Source organism: Carica papaya, chromosome 6 (assembly GCF_054855325.1).
Source record: "Carica papaya isolate Zhongbai chromosome 6, ASM5485532v1, whole genome shotgun sequence".
In the NCBI taxonomy this organism is placed as follows: domain Eukaryota; kingdom Viridiplantae; phylum Streptophyta; class Magnoliopsida; order Brassicales; family Caricaceae; genus Carica; species Carica papaya.
Window position 1 is genome coordinate 36,259,682 of NC_142314.1, and position 21,758 is coordinate 36,281,439.

General features: G+C 34.8%; 2 protein-coding genes across 8 annotated transcripts; one reads left to right on the plus strand and one right to left on the minus strand.

The window, feature by feature from the left end:
- Positions 1-1,713: 1,713 nt before the first annotated feature.
- EDR1 (Protein kinase superfamily protein) lies at positions 1,714-12,799 on the plus strand. The gene is made up of 13 exons (XM_088206426.1): positions 1,714-2,364; positions 3,211-3,633; positions 4,105-4,208; positions 4,283-5,445; positions 5,661-5,701; positions 6,934-7,002; positions 7,362-7,462; positions 7,565-7,643; positions 7,725-7,823; positions 10,112-10,180; positions 10,321-10,370; positions 12,050-12,226; positions 12,339-12,799. The coding sequence occupies exons 1-13, from the start codon at positions 1,948-1,950 to the stop codon at positions 12,472-12,474; spliced, it is 2,928 nt and encodes a 975-aa protein (XP_088062552.1). The 5' UTR covers positions 1,714-1,947; the 3' UTR covers positions 12,475-12,799.
- A 1,190-nt stretch (positions 12,800-13,989) lies between these two features.
- SDE3 (P-loop containing nucleoside triphosphate hydrolases superfamily protein) lies at positions 13,990-20,206 on the minus strand. 7 transcript variants are annotated; one of them, XM_088206432.1, is made up of 6 exons: positions 20,065-20,206; positions 18,669-18,956; positions 17,376-18,147; positions 17,097-17,267; positions 15,222-16,679; positions 13,990-14,529 (listed from the first exon to the last, which is right to left on the minus strand). In XM_088206432.1, exons 3-6 carry the CDS (start codon positions 18,132-18,134, stop codon positions 14,335-14,337), a joined length of 2,583 nt encoding a protein of 860 aa, XP_088062558.1. In that variant the 5' UTR covers positions 18,135-18,147; positions 18,669-18,956; positions 20,065-20,206; the 3' UTR covers positions 13,990-14,334. The 7 variants fall into 7 exon arrangements, with proteins under 7 accessions (XP_088062558.1, XP_088062553.1, XP_088062554.1 ...); XM_088206427.1 differs by having other exon boundaries at positions 17,376-18,170; XM_088206428.1 differs by having other exon boundaries at positions 17,376-18,170; positions 18,669-18,948; positions 20,065-20,202.
- Between the last annotated feature and the right edge of the window lie 1,552 nt (positions 20,207-21,758).

Here is a 21,758-nt window from a genome sequence, read left to right on the forward strand (position 1 = left end):
TACGTAAACCAGTAACGCACACCAAACAAGGTAACACAATATCGGGTTCACATTCGTATGAACAGTGGCTGCTTTGGTAATATTTCTCCATTCTTTTGTTTATTATCTTTTGTTGTTTAGTTGATTTGTTGTTGAGTATTTGTTTAAGAATTATAGTGGTTGTTTATTATTGATGTAAATACTAATTTTTATAATGAAGCTCTTTTTACTTGAAACAAAAGAGATCCTATGGTTTTTATCCTTCACATTGAAAGAGTTTTCTACATTAAAAATTTTAGTATTTTTATATGATTATTTTTTAAATATCTTGGAGCAGATTTCATCATATTTATTTTGACTGAATTTTTAGTTAGGTTTCACTCCTCAATATGTTCTTGCATGCAAATTATTGTGGATGGTATCTTTCTACTGGCATCTTTTGAGGTTTTTCTTTCTCCCTCTGAATCTTTATATCAACTTTATTAAAATACCCATGAATCTTATGTAATTATATATTGGAGATACATATGATTAACTTAGCTATATATAAACACACACAGACATATATATATATATATATATTAAAGCATATATTGTTCTCTTACAAATGAGAAATTGAGTATTTTCATCCTTTTTAATGTTAGTTATTTAATTTTTGAATGAATTCATCTTTTTAATGTTAATTTCTTAATTTTTGAATGAATCTTTAATTATCAAAATCAAAATAATTATATTGAAAAACATTCTTAAAATATAATTGTAACTTTAAGAATTTTTATCATTAGAAAAAAATAACATTTTTATTAAAGTACTATTGGAGAGAGATATATATAATTAATTAAGTTAGATATATATGCACATATATATATATATATATATATATCTTGAGAGCAGATTTTGTTCTCTTACAAATGAGAAACCAAGTATTTTCATTTTTTAAATGTTAAATTACTTGATCATTTAGTTTTCTCTTTTTTTTTACATTTATATTTGTCTATAAAAATTACCAACATGCATCATTATTATATATGTATATATTTTTCGATTAATTATTTTATATCATGATATAAGATTATTTTTAAATACATGATATAATAAGATTATATTTTTATGGTAAGTTTAAAATAATATTTAAAGGGGGTATTTAAAATCTTAAAATAATTTAAAATATTAAATATTGAATATATAAAACGATTAAAATTATATTTAATAAACATATTATTTCTAATTTAATTACAAATAAAAATATGTATGATTAATTGATTTTATTAAAAGCTCATAACTTAAAGAATAAGTGCTTCAATAACGCATTTAATTTTTTAAAAATAAATATTCATATATCTTATTAATAAAGTAATATGCCTAAACTAATTATAATATAATTTTTTAAAAAAATATACGCGAAATATATAATTTAAAATTTTATATAAAAAGTAAAAGAAAATAACTATTCAAGTAAAAAATGGTAATTAATATATAAATTGAAATCGTTATGCAATTAATTTTAGAGCATTTAGCCAAACAGGACCTTGAAAACTAGATGACTATGCCGCGTGGACCCTCACCTGCCACGCGTATAACATTCACCTGATACATTTGTCAGCAACCACATGTCAGTCCTTGATTGGCGCTGTTACCTGTTTATTGTCAACGCTACGTATGCCGAGCATTTTCTCGTGTCATTTTCGTAATTTAATCAATCTTCACGTCTATTTATTGGTCGACCACCATACTGGCTGCTTATTGCCGTGAGTTTTCTGTTTTCCCTCCTAACACTTTCTCCTGACAACCGAACTGAAAACCAGAGAGAGAGAGTGGAAGAAAGTGAGGGAGGAAGAGGGAGAAAGGGAGGGGAAGTGGAAGAAAATTGAGAATCCGAATGTGTAAATATCGAATAGAGTAGGGAGTTAGTCAATTGAAGCGATAAAGAGTCTGAAAGTAGAGAGATAGAACGAAGAAACGGAGAAAATGAAGCACATTTTCAAGAAGCTACACATAGGGAGCAGTCACGACCATAATCGGACAAATGAGACACCACCTTCTCCTTCGTGTGGTCCCGATAATCAGCGTGCAGGCTCCAGCAACACTTCGGCGAGTCCACCATCATCGTCTCCGGGGAGGGCGACAGTGGCGACAGGAAGAGGAAGTGGCCCTCCGCCGATACCGCCGACTGCTGCGATGAATCGTGGGGATTTCATATCGTCGGAGGAAGAGTATCAGATGCAGCTTGCCCTAGCGCTCAGTGCGTCGTCAGAGGCTAGGGAGGATCCGGAGAACGATCAGATCCGTGCGGCGACGCTATTGAGTTTGGGGAGCCATCATCGGATGGATTCTGGAAGGAATAGAAAGGAGGCAGCTGCAGAGGCGTTATCGAGGCAGTATTGGGTGAGCTTTTCGCTTTCTCATTTCTTTCGCTTTAAGAAACCGAATTTTGTTTGTGGAACATTATTTGGGAGTTGAATTTCATGGTTTCAGAATTGAATTGGGGTTATTTACTCGTTATGCTGGTAGATGACAGTGGATTGTTGGTTGGGGCAATTTGTCTCTTATATGTGCTTTACTTACTGTTGTTGTGGAGATATGCTCGATTGATATATTTTAGTGTCTTTCTGCTCAGGTGTCTGTTGGACTGATCTTTCGGTCCTGATTGTACTGAATCACAGTGAAAGAACGCAAACATGGGGTATTGCTTGGTATTATATGGTTACTAGTTAGATGTCTGTCAGGGCAATTTACTGTTTTAAATATGCTTCATTTTTTAATGATGGAAAAAAAAGAAGACTAGAAGAAATGTTTTGTTTATCTAAAATTCTGGAAAATCTTTCGTAAAACAAGTACGTCGGAATGTTGCATGTAGGAGTTGGAGCGAATGGGCTTCACATAAGGTAACTGCATGGTTCCCCAGTTGATAGGTTTTCCTTATTAATATCGTGTTTCGTGGTTGAAAGATTTTCCTTATTAATATTGTGGGTTTCATGTGTAATTATTTGAAAATTTATTCCTATGTATATATAGTGCGTAGAATGGTAAAATTCATAAGTTCAGCATGGATCATTTAATCTCTCTGGTAAATGTCACTTTCCTTTGAACACACTCGTTTTGCTATATATATTTAAGTATAAACATTTATGTTGTTTCCTTTATATCTTATCTTACTGCTATCTTAATCATGCTCCAGTTTTGCTTCTATTTGTTTTGATTGATCGTGTCTTTTTTTTGGGGGTATGCTAGGAATTTGGCGTGCTTGACTATGAGGAGAAGGTGGTTGATGGTTTCTCTGATGTATATGGACTATCTGCAGATTCAAAAGCCCAACGTAAAATGCCATCTGTAACCGATCTTGAAACTAACTGTGGCAGTTCGGGATTTGAGGCTGTAGTAGTTAATCGAACAATTGATACGGGTCTGGAAGAATTAGTTCAAGTTGCACAATGCATTGCACTAGACTGCCCTCCTACAAATGTTGGTATTTTAGTTCAGAGGCTTGCTGAACTCGTTACTGGGCACATGGGTGGGCCGGTAAAGGATGCCAATATAATGTTAGCCAGGTGGATGGAGAAAAGCACAGAGTTGAAGACATCCCTCCACACCAGTGTGTTTCCTATTGGATCCATAAAAATAGGCTTGTCACGGCACCGTGCTTTGCTTTTCAAGGTCAGCTGTTGAACTATTTTATGGGTATAGTTTGTTTGTTGGAAATGCCTACTAGGATATGTGAACAAGTGTATACATATTTATGTAGCTGTTGTTCTTCCCATTTGAATTTATGTTGAGAAATTGTTATGTGCTACAGTACTGTGTCAGATGATCTTCCATTGGAATTTTAAATAATCTCTCTCTTACTTGAATTCATTGACTTACAAATCCATTCCTATTGAACCATGCCAAGTTGAGCTTTGATTTTTTTCTCAAGGCGTATCAGTTCTCAGGGGAATGGTTATGAAAGAAATGTATACATAGATAGTAAATCAATCTCTTTTTTTTTAAACTTATTCTGGTGCAAAGTTATTGGGAATAGAGACATCTTTTTTCGAAATTAATTTGCATAAGCATGTTTTCGACCTTGACTCTCTAACTTATTTTTGAAGTTTGTTTGAAATATTTTCTTTGTTTCTCTTCTTGCAGGTATTGGCTGACAATATAAGCTTCCCTTGTAGGCTGGTAAAAGGTAGTCATTACACTGGCAGCGAGGATGATGCCGTAAATATAATAAAGCTTGAGGATGAAAGGTTATAAACTCTGCCTGTTATTTGAACTAAGTTTTACTTCTGTGCACATCTAATATATATTTTCCTGCATGCAGAGAGTTTTTGATTGATCTTATGGCAGCTCCGGGGACACTTATACCTGCTGATGTTCCAAGTTTGAGGGATACTGCCCTTAAGGCAGATAATTCAAACTCGGCTAAGGTCCAAGCACTAAATTCCTCTGATGACCTTGATTCCTCAAGGCCAAGGCCAGTACATGGAGAAGGCAGCAGTCAGAACTTTGCAATGGATAGTTATTCTCGCATGGATAGAGGTTCGAATGCTGAAATAGCAGGTTCCAGGCTTTCACACCCTGGTTCAGTTGTTGATGCTGGTGTTGGTTCTTCTGGAACAGCTAGCAGAGTGAATGAGGCTACTGCATCATCAGGAACTGGAAACCCTCTCTACAAAGGGACTAGAGGAACCAATGTAACTGGTGATGGTTCGAGGATGAATGTTAATGTTGTTCCATATGGCCAAAATAGTCAGGAAGAATCTAAAAACCTTTTTGCAGATCTTAATCCATTTCAGGTAAAGGGAACTGGCAAAATATCCATTCCCAACAAAATTGGGGAGAGTAAAGTCGATGACTTTCAAATGCAGAGAAATAACTTTGTTTCTGGTCAACCTCCTGTACCAATGATGTGGAAAAATTATACTTGTAATGAGGTGCCTAAAAAGAAGGAATCTAATTATATGGAGGGTCTCTTTCCAAAACTGAATCGTGAACCTAATAAAAATAATATCCTGCCATCAGTTTCTACAAAGATCAATCCATCTGAAGAGGTCTATCGACATGGTTTCAAGACATCTGGCAATTCAAATCCCTCCTGCAAGGATAATGACGCCAGGATGTCACTTGGTGGTGTTGGTACACTGTTGGCTTCTAGTACAAATAACTCCAGCAACGTACCTTCGACTGAGGATGCAAGCACTAAGTTTAAAAAAGAAAATTCAAAGGATGGGCAAGATTTGCAAAATAATGCAATAAACACAGTAAACGAACATGAAAACAGTGAAGTAGGTTTTCATGATTACAAAAAGTCCCTCCATGACAGATTTATGGGAACCGGTCTGAAATTGAAGGATCCAGAAAGTCCCAGCTCATCAATTGATTCTAGCACAAGCAGGGTTGATAATCAAATCTTTGACGATGTAGATGTAGGTGAAAGTGAAATTCCATGGGAAGACCTGGTTCTTGGCGAAAGAATTGGACTAGGTAATGATCTATCTGATCTTTTTCTGTGAATTAGTTTTTAACACAGTTAACTCATTCTTTTATTTTTTATTTCATGCAAGAGTCAGAACGTGTTATTCTTTCTTCCAACTTGACATTTACTTAGTCAATTGTGATATTTGAATTTAGCAGCGCAATGTGCTGAAATTTTCTTGAAATCCTGTGATCTTTTGATATTTATGTTGTCTTCTCAATAGGTTCATATGGGGAGGTCTATCGAGCTGATTGGAATGGCACGGTTAGTTATATATACCCCATTTGTACTTGAACTTGATTGCTTGCCTGAATAGGTTCATTTATTTCTTAATAGGTTCATTTATTTCTTATTCTCATCCATTTTAGCCCTCATTTTTTTTATCTTCGTTCTCTTTGATATGTTTGTATTAGCATGCATGTGGTGATTTATCTATGATTCCCCTCCACTGCAAATTGTTCTCTAAGTTTCTTATCTGTCACCACATTAAATGCACTTTTGTGGACTAGTGGTAAAGATGATTAACATTAACCACTTGCTTTAGGTCCCCTGACTTCAAAACGACACTTCCTCTGGATGTGGGCCTTATGTGCTGTCATTGCTTGGTATATAGTAGTTGTTTGTTTCTTTACTTTGGGATAACTTGGCGGACTAAGACCAGGTTATTTTCCCTTTGGTGTTTCTTAGGTGTCTTGTACTTGGAGATTTTCTTCACCAATGATTTATATGGTTTTACGGACAAAGGGTCATTTAGCTGGTTAGAAGATGGCCTATTTTTTGCTGAGTTATGGGTGTTTTGCTCAGAAAGTAATGTTATTTAAGAAAATATCGTAACTGTTTGATGGTGTTTAAGAGATGATGGCATTTTTCACTTTTTCCTTGGGCTAAAGCTTTGTTTATTTTGAAGGATTTTTTTCTGCCTATTCTGGAAAAAGATTGGTGTCCTATTTTGTATTAGTGTAGCTTTTTGTTTGTTTTTATTTCTTTAGGTGGATGATTATCCCTCAGATTGTTGTTTTTCTTTCGATTAATAGTTTTATACTGCGAAAAAAAAATCTATAGTAGTAAAGGGAAAATGTATTAGAAAGAATGGAAGAAGTATAGAACTAAGAATGCATAGAAAGGAATTTCTGGCAATCAAAGTGCATGTACCCTATTCTTACAGGTATACCCAGAAAGGATACTTGCTGGGTTGGAGGGTAAAAAGGTCTACAAAAATAAGAAGATTGTTCTGGTGTATTTGAAGAATTATGTACCCTTTGAAACTGTAGCTGTTTTCCTTGTACTTGCTCCATCTTTCTTTCCTTTGTTTTTATCTTTCAGTAGCCATTCTCCTCGCAATCCTGAGGAATTCATTATATGATGCACATGATCCTTGGCAGATCCATCTTTTGCCACATTCTTATGTTCCATATTAGGATCTTTTTTTTTCCTTTCATCAAAGAGTTATAACATACAAATTCTTCATTTTACCATTGGCTGGTTGTTGGCTACAGGAGGTAGCTGTGAAGAAGTTCTTAGACCAGGATTTTTCTGGTGCTGCTTTGGCAGAGTTCAAAAGAGAAGTAAGCAATAAGTGATCCATCTAGTCCTGTTATTTTGCTCATCTTACAACTATAAATTCAAACAGACTGCCTTATTTGCTCATCATACAACTATAACTTCAAACTGATATTTTTTCCCCTTCTTTATTATGAATATGTTTTTCTTCTCATCCCTTTTGTGATGAGCAGGGTTAATGGGGACTGTTTCGAGCGAAAACTAGATAGCTGAAATTTTTTGAAATTGTTATTTGTGCAGTACATTTTCAACATATCTATAAAATTAATGGAATAGCATTTGTTTTCCGGGATTATTGCCATTAATATTATTTGTCAATCATTGATCATGCGTTATTAAAATTTATTTTTTCTTTTCATGTAAGGTGCGGATAATGCGTAGGCTGCGCCATCCAAATGTTGTTCTATTCATGGGTGCTGTTACTCGTCCTCCAAATCTCTCTATTATTTCTGAGTTTCTGCCAAGGTATTATTTGATGTGTTGAATTCATTGTGCATCATTGGCCCAATATGACATGCTGAGGTTGCTGCTGTTTTAAATTGTGTGAATGACATTTTTGTTTTCCAGGGGAAGTCTTTATAGGATTCTTCATCGTCCTCACTGTCAGATTGATGAAAAGCGTAGAATAAAAATGGCTCTCGACGTGGTATGGGATTGATCATGCAAATATTGTTTCTTTATGGCCATAAATTCTATATCAGATACAAAATCTTTGGTCTTTTTCCAGGCAAGAGGTATGAATTGCCTGCACACCAGCACACCAACAATTGTCCACCGGGATCTGAAATCACCTAACCTTTTAGTCGATAAAAACTGGACTGTCAAGGTATATATGCTCCATTTCATTCTTTTAGCTTTCATTTCTTTTTTAAGTTCTCTTATCTTTCTTCTCATATTTGTAGCGTCAAAGTTAGTTTTCTGTCCAGCCTTCTGTGTGAGCCATAATATTGTATTCGCCTAGATGAACCTCTGTTTTAATCTAGTTACTTGATAATGCAAGTATATGTCTTATTCTTGCCTTCCATGTCAGAAGGGATATTTTATGGGGTACACAAGCCTTTTGTGTTTCTAACGTTATGCTGGAACTACTAGTGATAAATGATCCAGAAAAACAAATATTGGCATATGTACCTTTTGATTATTTAACATATTTTAATTATTGTTTTATGGTTCTAATTCTTAAATGCTTAATAAATCCGAATTGTAATTATTATCAAGAAATGGAACTGTTTGATAAATTAATTCATAAATTTTATTATTTTATAATTGCCATAATGTGCATCTTGTTATTATCTCCGTCATAGGGTTTCTTTTCTTTGTAGATATATGAGTCCGAGTCTTTTATTCGTGTAGACGAACCTTGACTTAGGCTACTTACTTGGGCAATGCAAGTACACGCATCATTCATGCCTTCTGTTTTTTATTTTTGAAATAAAAAAAATGTATTATTATTCACAAAGGTATCCAAGGGGTACCGCCTATATATAAAATAATTACAAATCAATCAAATAGTTCATGACTAATCCAAAGTCTTTCCAATTTTTGATGTCATGATCTAACGAAATAGAACAAAAACTGTGAATCCATCTATCCTTAATGGTTATAAGATTAGTTTATATATCCTCGAAGGCTCTCGCATTTCTTTTCTTTCACACAATCCAAAAAATAGTAAGTGGAATAAGAAACAAATGCTTTTTTTTTTTACAAAAACTCTCCCATGCCCACAGCTCACCACTCACGTTGCTAGGCATAACCCAATTTAACCCTAACAACCTGAAAACAGTGGCCCAAATACTGTATGTCGCAGGACATGTCAACAATAAATGATTACATTGCATAGGTGGCATCTATTAACCACCGTGTTACCTTTCCTTTTTAATATGTTAAGAGTCAATATGCATTCTTTAGCAGCTTCCCAAGTAAAAATGCCATTCTAGGTGGAGCTTTGGTTTTCCAAATTTGCTTAAATGGTACCGTCTTCTTACCACTGTTTTCACTCTTACATAGAAAGCTATACAATTATTTCACCGAAAAACCTCTTAGCATCCGGCTTCCAAACCCTTTTGTCTTTATCATCATTCAGCTTCATGTTAGCCAGACACAACAGTAGGTTGTTGTACTCTTCAATTTCCCAATCCTGTAGGTTTCTTTTCACCCTCACATTCCACACCTTTCCCTCCCCAACAGTCTCATACGTCTCCTTCACCCTAACCTCCTTATCACAAGTGATAGCAAAAATTCTTGTAAAGTGATCTTTTAACTTAAAATTTCCCATCCATTCATCCTGCCAGAATCTGACTTCCTCTCCGTTACCTAACTACCAGCCCACACAGCCCCTGAAAATAAAACTGCCATCCCTTATTTTCTTCCAAAGACTCATCCGATGTGCAGCTTAAATCTTCCCCTCCTGCCTCTCTCCTTTTTCCAGTCACCCCATCTCGCCTGCACCACCTTCCTCCACAGCTTCTCCTCTTCAACAAGAGACCTCCACAGCCACTTCCTATGGAGCGCTCGGTTTAACTCCCTTATTGATCTTAACCGGAGACCCCCCTCCTTAACTGGTTTCTTCACCTCCTTCCACCTAACCAAATGATATTTTGTCTCCATCCTCATCCCCCCAAAGGAACCTACATTTGATATTTTCAAGTTTAGTCGCTATACTGGCCGGAATGGTTAAAATGGCAAGTTAGTATATTATTTAGATAGGAAATTTCTTTTCCACCCGCCAATTTTTTTTCAACAAGTCCATAATAGGCTCCCAAGTCCACAATGGGTTAACCAAAAAAGGAATGGTCCTCCAAAGTCCCTTGTTGGAATCGGGTGTTGCTTAGATCATGTAACTAGTACTTGAATGTCAATTCCAACTTAAATCTCAAAACCTGCTAATTGTCCAATAAATTATAGGAAAAGGAAACTTGTAAAATATTGATATTGGAGTCTACTCAAATTTTAACATGAAAAATCATATGGGAGGAAGAGAAAGGGGGTCTCAAGCTTTATTCCTTCGTGTTTTCTTCTCTTGGTTTTGACAGTTGCCTTTAATCATGATCTATTACATCGTTATGCATTCATACTTTTTTTAGATATCTTTTAATGCGTTGCTAAATGATACAGGTTTGTGATTTTGGGTTATCACGCTTGAAGCATAACACATTTTTGTCATCCAAATCAACTGCTGGAACAGTAAGTTTGACATTACGATTCTATTATTCTCTTGTTTCACTTGTCTCTGGGATAATGGTGAAACAGCAATGTGTTTTTGGAGCTTTCTTTAATGATGCATCATAAGTTTGCCTCTGATTGCATTATCTTTAATATGTTAGCCTGAGTGGATGGCACCAGAAGTTCTCCGCAACGAACCTTCAAATGAAAAGTGAGTAATTTCCCTTAATCCTATTGGCTTCCTGTTTTCAACTGTTCTGTATGTGCGTAGTAGTCTTGATCAATCCTTTTCTTTTTTCTTTTTCTTTCTTGTTTTCAGTGTGTTTTTGTTTCTTTTCACAACTCTAGATTCAATGCACTGTTTGCTGTGGAAATGACAAAGTGATTCATTTAAATTTTAAGTGTGATCCAGTTGTAGAAAATAGCTTCTTGCATTTTTAATTTATGCTTTCTTAACAAGAAAATCGAAAAATGTGTTTTATTGTTGAAACTGAAAACTGATTATTTAGAAATGAAGAACTTAAGTATGTGGTCATAGAAGAAAAAAATTAAGATATAGCCAAAGGATGTGAAGAGAGAAATCCTTAAAATAGTAAGTTTTGGTAGCATTTGGTCCATAAAATTTGTGGATTGGACTGAACAAAAGAGTGCTACTATCTTTGGTAGAAAAAAGATAAGGACTCTACAATGTAAAAAGTATGAACCAAGAGAATAATTTTGTTCTACAAAATGGTGAAATAAATTTGTTCCCCCAAAAAACAAACTATATTTTCTTTAAAATATCCCTCTCTTGTCTTTTCTCTAATCATTTTTTCAGAATTTCACACTAATTAAATGTTATTTTTGAATTGAGTGGCCCATGCATATTCCTTACTATAGGAAGATCATGACTTTAGAGATTGATCACTCCAACACAATTGATCACATCAATCTTTCTTTTTAATTTTATTATAATTTTAATATTAGATTTTAATTTTACTAATTTATATTTTTATAGGAGCTGGGACATGATCTGTTACCTTTTCTGTGTTATCTAAATTTTACTTTCTATTCTATACATTTTTCTTATGCTTCTGCTGGATAACTTCTCCCCTGTTTTCTTTGTATTGTTCTTTTCCTTCTCAATAATACTCCTTTTTCTATTATAAAAGAAAAAACTAATGTATATTTTTACTAAAATAAGCTTATTGTTAACAATTATAGTTAATTTATTTGTTAAATATATAATTAATTTTAAATGATTTAAAAATACCAAATAAAACATTGAAGAGTATAAAAGAGTGTTTAAGCCATTATATACCTTTTTTTTGCTCAATCCTGTTTAATTCTGTTATACTCTGTCACGTTCTGGTCTCTCTGTACACTAGACAGGACCTTAGAATCCCTTGGTTTTTTTCTCATTTGAGGGAAAATGTCTTTAATGTTAATGGAAAACACAGAAATTAACTTAGTTTTGCATTTTGACTGTGTTTTAGTTTTGCATTTTGACTGTGTTTTCTAAATTTGAGTATTTTTTACTTCTAATAACCAGATATATATTTTTTTTAACAATGACAATGATCACATCTCCGATAATATGTGTGTATGTATATATACATATATATATATATATTTTTTTGCTTCTGGTGCGTCTGCTCAGGAACTCGGAGGCTTTCTTGACATTTGTGTTCCTTTTTTGGTGGGGGGGTTACTCTTTTTTCTCTCAAGAAAAGTTTTTAAGTTGCAAGTTTTTTATCTTTTTTTCTTGTACACCACTATCAATTTCTTCTTGTTGTGGATCTCCAGAATAATTTGTATTCTTATGAACACACGCACAGACACACACACAAGAGGGTCAGATGGTACGGCTCCAAACTGTATAAATGATGTGTAACTTTTTTGACTGTACAGATGTGATGTTTATAGTTTCGGTGTAATCCTTTGGGAGCTCGCAACTTTGAGATTGCCTTGGAGTGGCATGAATCCCATGCAAGTAGTGGGTGCAGTTGGTTTTCAGAATCGCCGCCTTGAAATCCCTAAGGAAGTTGATCCCCTGGTTGCAAGGATAATGTGGGAATGCTGGCAAACGTAAGTCAGAACACGAAACTAGTAAAGAAAAATCAAAGGAGAATAAGAATAATATTATCGTACACCATGTATTCCTGTTTAATTGACTGTCGTTTCTGTCATTGCTTCCTAGGGATCCCAACTTACGCCCATCATTTGCACAACTCACAGTAGCCCTGAAGCCTTTACAGAGACTCGTAATCCCTTCGACCATGGACCAGCCAAGCTCACCTCTGCCGCAGGAGATATCAGTGAATTTGACACCTTGAAATCTGTTTTCAGTTTAGCAATTGTGAATAAGAGGGATGTTTTGTTTTGGCATTTTTGGTAACTAAATATAGAAGCTCCAAAAGGGCTGGATGGAAGGCAAGGAATTTGGTATGTGGATCTGCGGTAAGTGCAATCTGAAAGTATTTGTCTCGTTAGGAACAGAAGACAAAAAAAAAAATTAGCAGCAGTGCTTTTTTTGTATAGTTTGGATGGGTGTCAATAGGTTTTTCTCCAAACCTCAAAACAATGTCTATACATACGTGCTCCGTGAAACCCAAAACAGAATTGCCTTTTTACAAAATGAACAAGTACAGGTTTTTCTCATTTCAGTCTTCATACTGCTCTGTTCTTTAATTTTTTTTTTTCCCCATTGCTTCGCAAAATTTCGAGAATTTTTCTCCAAATTTTATTATATTCGATCATATCGAATTAAGATTTTATTCGAAGGATTTGATTCAAAAAATTTGAAACTAAACTAAAAGATTTTTTCCAAGCTCTTCAAAAAAAAAAATTACTCCAATCCTTTCTCTTTTTTATTATAAAAACTAATTAAACTCCTCCAGATTACAATAAAGCCAACCATATATGAGGATGACTCGCACATAGCAAGCCACGCTAATTCATACTTCTTTCACCCGTAACATATTATAATCATCATTCTTGTCCAGGAAAATCTGCAGACAAGAAGCTATAAACAAGCAAATCTCTTATTTTCCCCTTGAGAAACCCATATTTTCTTAACAACCCCTCCTTTTGAAATTTATTCCTCTCTAGCACCCTCCGAGAGCTCTGGTTCTCTACATCGACATAAGCCTGCAGCCTCACCAAATGAGGCCAGTCCTTAAAAATCTGGGACACTGCAATTTCCACTGCCTTGGTGCCAATCCCATGGCCCCAGTACTTTGCAGCCACAGCATAGCCTATATCAGCCCTACACCTATCGTCACCCGATCCCGGGAAGATTGACACGAACCCAATCGAACGGTCGCCGATGCATATGGATCTGCGCCAGGGGTGGGTTATACATACCTCCTTGATGAAGGTCAAGGCCTCTTCCCTCGATGTAAAAGTCTCCCATCTGATGGATCTTGTTACTTGATCATCTCCTGCCCAGGACATGAAGTCGTCGACGTCCGTTGACCTGAATGGACGAAGAGTGATTGTTGATAGATCAATCTCCATGTAATATATTTACGTGCATACGTGCTTGTCTATGCATGTATACTGTAATGAGATCTCCACAGCAACAAAGTTGGTGATAGTGATTCGCAGTAATAAGGAACAATCGTAGGGTTCTTATGGGTTCAAAGGGTAGAGGAGAGGAGAATCGACTTTAATGCTCTTCCTTTTCTGATATAATTTATTTATTAAGTTTGTCTGTTTGTTGACTTTGATTTTGATGTATATTAGTTTATACCTTTTGTTAACTACGTGTAGAAATAAAAAAACAGATAAATAATGCATTATAATTTATATACCTAAAAGACCAATGGTGATGGGAAACTAAAACAAGATAATTGAACAAGCAATTGATAGATGCCTAATCAAGGGAAGCTCAACCAAACAGATTTTTCCAACATCTCCTAATGGTGGTGAGTTCTGATTCCACCTTCAGCAAACAATCTTTTACAACAATAAATGGAGTAATAGACATCAGATGAAGTGATCTCCTCCATTACAACATCATCAGTTTTACTTCTCAATAAACCCAAATCAGAACCATTCATCTCATGCTATGGAGATATAGAGTACATATACCAAAAAGAGAGCAACTATTCCAGAAGATGTACTTACTATCCTGACAGAAAGGAGAGTAAGACAAGGAATTCGAGAGAAAAAAAAAAAAAGTTCTAACAAATTTATTTCCAACCATCGGAAAACTCAGATTCATCCACCGCTGGCTGCAGAGTCGTTTCTGAAGGAAATTGCTGATCCGGATCCGAAGAATGTATCGGAATTGACTCATCAACCAACTCTTTCCTTTCAGGAAGAGGGCAGCCTTGGTACGAGTTGTTATCAGCACAATACCATAGAAGCTTGTTCCAGTGAAAATCCTGTTCCGCACAAAGAAGAGCATTAGTGTTGCTTTACCACTGAATCCATCTTCTAGCTAAATGCCAAACTGCATAAACTTGTTTTGTTAGCCTGAATATGGCTAAGAAGGTTCTTATGCTGTAATTGTATTTCAATCTGCTATATATTATTTTTCTGAAAACGCGGCTCTACCAAAAGGTTTTCCCTTCAAAAAAGAGTGTGCTGATGAAGAATCACCACAAACTTAATTCCAAAATAATGACTAGCATGCCCATATTTATGAGCTTAAGAAACTAAGTTTTCCAAGTTCTTGGCTTATGAGAAGCTATGTCTGTGATCGTATGTAAATGGCTTTGTCTGCTTTTGGCTAATCCTAGAGGTCATTATATAGCCTACGGGGAATGTACCAGTGATTAAGTGTATAAGAATGGTGAGAAAAACAGAAGCACTGCCTGGATGGAAGATGCAAATAATAAATAAAATAAAATAAAAGAGAAGCAGCAAATCACCAATTAATAATCACAGGAAGCACATAAGCTATGTTGCCAAGTGTTAGGCGAAATTGCATAAAAGATCAAGTAAATAAGAAATTCAACCAGCACTTGTAAACAAGAAGGAATAAGTAACCACCTTGCATAAATGATCAAGTAAATAAGAAATTCAACCAGCACTGGTAAACAAGAAGGAAATATAACAGTTAATAAGTAACTACCTTACAAACAATGTGTGGATTTCCGACAATTATAAGCAAGGACTTGGCACGGGTAATTGCAACATTAAATCTCTTTGGGTTGCTAAGAAAACCCAAATAGAAGGTTTTGTCATATTCATCATGCTTCACAGTTGACCTGACAGTAGATATGACAATGACCTCTCTTTCCTGTCCTTGAAACTGCTCAACACTGCCTACCTTAATATCATGCATTTCCCATGACTCAAGTACCCTCTTGATTTTGAGCACCTGTTGACGATAAGGTGCTATAACCCCAATATCTGCCTCCCTTAAATCCGCACTTGCCATGAGTTCTTTTACGATATTGACAACTTTGCTTGCCTCTATTCGATTAAACCATGATGGATTATTTCCCTCCCTCTCATCTAAACCTTGAATACCAAAGAACAGAACAGGAAATTCTTTGTTTGGCATGAAATCCAAGGAATATGTTGCAGATGCAGAAGCATTTTCTTTACATGCAAGCAACTCCCCTTTATAGAAAAGCTTTGACGGAAGGTCCAGGATTGCAGGATGGCAACGATAGTTCCTCACCAAGTTTGTGACAAAAAATTCATCTCCATTTCCATAAAGATCGCTTTCAAACAGCCTTTCAAGATAGGATTTTCCCAGTCCAAAGGTCTCTGCAGTTTTTGAGTTTGATACAGGACCTAGCTGCTTTGGATCTCCTGCAATAATAACAACTGTTTGCCTTCCACAAAAATTGGATATTGGTACCATGCTTTCTGGCTCCGAAGCTTGGCCAGCCTCATCTAAGAAAATGTGGGAGAAATGACCACGCTTTAGGCCTTGTGCATAAAGTAAAGATGAACTCATATAAGTAGAAATGATAATCCTGTAATGTTTTAATGCCATGAGTGGAGGACATCTGAAAATGGAATCCTCAAAGACGCAAAACCGAATGTGCGCAGGTTGAACATCATCATAAGCACGGCTGGTGGCATTTAACCTAAAGATTTCAGTGTCTCTAACCTGAACTGCCTCGGTGCTAATAAGCTTCTCTAATATGTGATCTGCTGCACTGTTTGATGGAGCACAGACAAGAGTGTAACTATTCTTTCTTGTTTCATATATCTGTAAGATTGCTTCCACCAAAGTCCTTGTTTTTCCTGTACCAGGGGGTCCATAAATCACATAAGGAGGAGCACCTTTGCATCCAGTGATCATCTTAATTGCTTGCTTCTGCTCCTCATTTAGGAAACCAGTGAATGAAGTAAATGGTACTGTCTTAACAAATCTCCTTTCTGTTAATTGAGATGAAAAAAGAATATCAACATCTAAAGTAGCTGCTGCTTGGAGAGCTTGATATTGTCTCCTCATGTTCACCCTATTATAAGTGAAGGAGACATCAAATAAATTCCCATTTCTATGGTGTCCGTGAAATTCATCGGCAAATCTCAAGACTACTTCATCAGCTTCAACATGATAAATGAAACCCTGAAAAAACACATATGTTTGTCAAAACTCTGCAGCAACAAAAAGTTAAGTTTAAAAGCAAATGCAAGTAAAAAGGGTCAAAAAGTTCTCACAGAAACCATAAAGAACGTCTTACAAGGTGCATAGAAGCTTTGATACTAAAACCTATTGAAACTGTTCGAGCACTAAGGAACTCGAATTATACTCTCTATGTTGTGTAAGAGATGAAGGCATGCTTCAGTTTGACTCATCATAGTTCCTATCCTATTGCTTAAGCCATCTGCTATGCACCTAAATCTGTTCCATTTGCAGTAGCATCTAGTAATTATTTACATTATCTTCTAGAAGATTATCATTCTGTTAGTATCCTCAAAAAGATAGTCACTGCAAATCACGGATTCTTTGTCATAAAACTTAAAAGATTAAGAAACAGCATACCTGGTATACATAGTTGGTATCGAAATATTTGGAGGCATGCTTCACAAAAACATGATCACCAGGTAAAAGTGACGGCCTCTTTTCTGCGAGCCCAGGGATCTCAAGAGCCAGGAGCCAAGTTCCTTTTTTCTTCATGGTGACAGAATTCATGGTGTAGTTCCTCATTTCTCTCTGAAACCAAGCACACCAAACCATGACCAACATGCATGCATGCACATTGCATATAAATGAGAATTATGTTGCAGCACTACTTTTAACTAATCAAGCATTGATAATTACCTCTAATTCCAGCTCCTCCATTATAAGCAGGGTACTGAAGAAAGAAACATAGTTCTCCTTGCCTAACTCTTGTGTGACAACCTCAGGAGTTTCCTTGTTCTCTATCAACTCCCTGATATCTGCTGGAATTGGATATTCAGGAAGCTTGTGCTTCAATCCTTGATGTGTAGCTGTAGCTGGACGAGGGCTGCTCACATATTTATCAACAGCAAACTGTTTGCGTCTTGGATCTCTTAAATATGGTCTGCTTGACACCAGTGATTGGGAGACTGCATCCTCAGCTAACAGAAATACCATGCGTTCAAATCTATCATCATTCATCTCAAAATGCACCACGGACGTATGCAAACCAATCTCCTTTGGTTTGCAAGATAACCAAATTGTTAAAGTATCATGGGGCTCAAGAACTCTATCCTCAAGAGAATATAACTCCAAGCAGTTGGGAGCCGGTGGTTCAATAAGAGACAAAGTGAATGTATTTTCAGGATTTGAGGCATATATTTTGATCTCCCAAAGTTCAACTGAGTCACTAGTAGTGTTCTGCAATGTGATTGAGCACTTTGCAGTTTCTCCAACCACAACTGACTGGGGCTTCCCTTGAACAAGAGGAAATGGAATGGATATACTCACTGGTCCCTCATCCCTTAGGTTATAACTCGTTATGGACTGATCCTCATCAAAATCAATAAATCCAATCTCCCCTTTCTCTTTCATGACAAAGTATTCCTCCTCCCAACTATTTCTTTTTGTTGACCCCATTGCTAAACTGACACTGAATTGACACCACAAGATATTCTAAAATGCCAAGCAAATCAAACAATGGTAAGTGCAAGCAAGATATTATTAATGAAGACAGAATCATTTTTAAGGCATTACATATCAAAGTTACGAGACAATAAGTGGCCGATCAGATCATTTTAAATCTCGGTGAGAAAAAATCAAACTTATGAGACTATTATCGATAAAAATTTTTGAATTTTTGAAAGAGTAACCAAATACCAACGACGAAATCTCCATTAATCTAAGTCAGAAACATTGAACATACAACCAAAAGTACCAGTATAAAAAGCCACAAAAGCAAATTAGAGATATCGGTGCCTGCAAGAAGAAAGCATTCAAATTGATACCAAAACTGACCTAAATGCAGAGATATCGACCAAAGAATCCAATATGGCATCTAAAAAGAAAAGTAACCCTTCATAATGTTTATGGTTGCAGACTAAATTTGTCACTGCAGTGTTAGCATTTATGTTATACAAGAAACTAAGATTGACTTTGAATCGCAAAACTTACAGAAATGGTACGATTAATTTCGTTGTATATTCAGCCTTCTTCGAATGAAGAATGAAAGAACCTACATTTCAAGGCAAAGTAGAAAAATACCAATCTGCATTGGCAGCGAAGCAAGTCGTCTTTTCGCCACACCTACCTACCACACTATATTTTCCCTTATATCTGCCTCGTAAGATATAGAGAAGAACCCTCTTCCGAGGAGAATATAAAGGTTTGATTGGGTGCTTTCCTGTCAGCTCAAGCATTTAAGACCTCCTAAAAAAATTTGCCTTTTCATCATCTGGTCCACTTAAAAATAAAATCATTAATTAAAAATTGAATCGTCTATAGTATTTTTAATCTAGAATAGCAATATAAGCATATAAATCTACATTTATAGAAAAAAAAAATTTATAACAATCTAAATTTTTTTAAAAAAATTCTGAATCTATACATTCATAGTATTAGTCTAACTATAGAAAGAAAAACGTTAAATGTGTATGTATAATATAAAGAAAGACGTTGAATATGTATGTATATATAAAGAAAAATGTTAAATGTGAAATGTATAACATAAGCTAAATTGTGTATACATACTTCTTTTAGTAAAAGTATATACTGTGTATATATAATATAAAGAAAAATGTTAAATGCTAAATGTATAATATAAGCTAAATCATATATACATACTTTTTTTAGTAAAAGTATATATATCTCAAAAATTAGGTGACACATATAAACTCATTATAACACAACGACGGAACACGCAATGTGACTCGAATCTACAACTTCTTATAAAGTAAGAAATGTACCAACTGTTCATAAGTTTGCTGGTAAAAATGTATCTACACAATTAAAAAAGAAAACCATATTTTATCTTTTAAGGTCCTTTCTGTCCCTGCTTAGCAACTTTTGTTTTAACCATTAATACACCAAACCAGATGAACAGTTTAGCAGGTAATAAGCCCTAATTTTCAGTCCCATCTCCATACTAGTAATTTTTTAACACAAAAAGAACCATCCACAATAAGAATATCAAATTGAAAAACCAATTCAACATTAAGATAATATGATCAGATATCGTGCTGCAGGAATTGATAATTGGAAACAAAATCAGTTTTACATAGTAATTCGCAGCATTTCTTGTTCTTATTCTCTGGATGTGCATATAAAATTTAGGAAACAAACAAACTTTTCTCCATTCACCATGTAAATGAAAAGGAAAAACCAGATAACACAGAGGCATTCAGAATACTAAACTCAAACTAATAAAATATCCAGAATCTAAAGGTTAGATTCAGGAAATGAAAAAGAACACAAATATAAAGATTTGACCAAAATGCCTGAAGAAAAATGAGAATGAAACATTAGGATGTTCGATGAAATGGAGAGACTGTGCGAGAATGTGCATACATACACGGAGAAGTTGATGAGTCTGAGAAATGCCAAATTTCTAGATAAAAATGAGAAGATATCCACCACTTCATTTTCCCGAAAGCCATATGATCGCAGAGCATTCAAAGTTTCGCCACTCTCCATCGTAGTGAACTGCAAGGAAGCTTAGGCAAGAAGATAGTAGGAGTGAACGCACTGAGTAGGGACGCGTACGACGTCGTTTTAGCGTTCCTCCCAAATACCTGAAAATAGTATTGATTTGATTATTAAAAAAAATTAAATTCACATATTTAGTTGTTAAAAACAAAATTAAATTTAGAATATAATCATAAAAAAATTTTACATGACATAAATTTTGAAATATTATGTTTATTATTTTTAAATTCGTATTATAATTTTTTTACAACATATTATTTAAATTTCAATTTTATTTTCGAAAATTTCAATTTAATAATGTTAAATATTGAATACTTAATAAGTGGATTTTAGAATCTAATGAAGTCATTAATTAAGTTTAATAGATTTAGTGGATCATTAATAGATTATATAAAGCATTTGGTTCAATTCCCATTCAATTATTAATTAATTCTTAGTTTGAAATTCTCATTTTAGTCTTTAAATATGTTTATGATCATAATATTTTGTGTCTGAATTAGTTTGATTCAAGCTTGGGACAAGTGAAAATTGAATTCACATCATCAAAGAATTCAGGAAGTGACTATAAATAAATTAAACACGAGAAATCGTGTTTTGCTTGAGACTTTATTCACGTATTTGGGCTTCTATTGAATCGAGAAATAGGTTTGATTGTTCATCTTTTTTATAATTAATATATATAAGACATCATCCGGATAATTTAAATCGAAGCAATTAGATGTCCAACTCGAGCCTATATGACATCACCGATCAATAGAAATACTCCAACACTTCACCTTTATCATATATTTCATAGATCATATTAGATAGATATCATATTTATGAAATACGATTGACTTTCAAAATGCCTCAGTGGTGAAACGGTAGACACGCGAGAATTGAACCAAACATAATTTTAAACATGGCAAAAGTTAACTCAATCATCGGCGAACTTTTCAATATGAAATTTGATTCAAATGTTCACAAATTATTCTATAAACTAACTTCGCCGACTAAATTATTATTTAATTGAATGATTAATACATCTCTTTTTTAATTAAAAAAAAAATATAAGTTCAAATCGAACTTTATTCTTATATATATCCTCTATAGAAAGCTATTTTCGTTGTATTTATGATTAGTGTTTATGAATTATCTCTTAATGAATGTATAAATCTCGATTAAAAAAAGTTACCGAGTACATTAGCAAGCAATCACCAAACTTTTCGCTTTGCACCGCGATAGCGGCACATATGCACAACTTTACAAACAAAATTAGCTTGTATATTCACAACATTTTTCACTTCCCCATTATCACCAAGCCTTCCATCTAAAAAACCAAGTTTTCAAGGACTTAGGTCTACATCAATATGCAAAACTGCAAATGAACCCGATACACATAAATCAGGAAGCAAGGAGAAGAAAACAAAGAAGATGGAGATAACAACAATAATGAGGTGGGATCTGCCACAAAAGCTTTATTTTTTGCATTTTATAACAAATAGTTCCATCGCAATCCATCAGAAGCAAGTTGGAATTATCTGTCTACTCTCCTCTCGCAAAATTATGTGCCTTTTTATA

Bases quoted from the DNA above. Each gene is read 5' to 3' on its own strand.
- EDR1 (XM_088206426.1), top strand. From the start codon at position 1,948: ATGAAGCACATTTTCAAGAAGCTACACATAGGGAGCAGTCACGACCAT. The intron at 3,634-4,104 runs GTCAGCTGTTGA...CTCTTCTTGCAG, and splicing joins ACCGTGCTTTGCTTTTCAAG to GTATTGGCTGACAATATAAG. The intron at 12,227-12,338 runs GTAAGTCAGAAC...ATTGCTTCCTAG, and splicing joins ATGTGGGAATGCTGGCAAAC to GGATCCCAACTTACGCCCAT.
- SDE3 (XM_088206432.1), bottom strand. From the start codon at position 18,134: ATGGGGTCAACAAAAAGAAATAGTTGGGAGGAGGAATACTTTGTCATG. The intron at 17,268-17,375 runs GTAATTATCAAT...GCTTGGTTTCAG, and splicing joins TGGAGGAGCTGGAATTAGAG to AGAGAAATGAGGAACTACAC. The intron at 16,680-17,096 runs GTATGCTGTTTC...GTGTTTTTTCAG, and splicing joins ATACCAACTATGTATACCAG to GGTTTCATTTATCATGTTGA.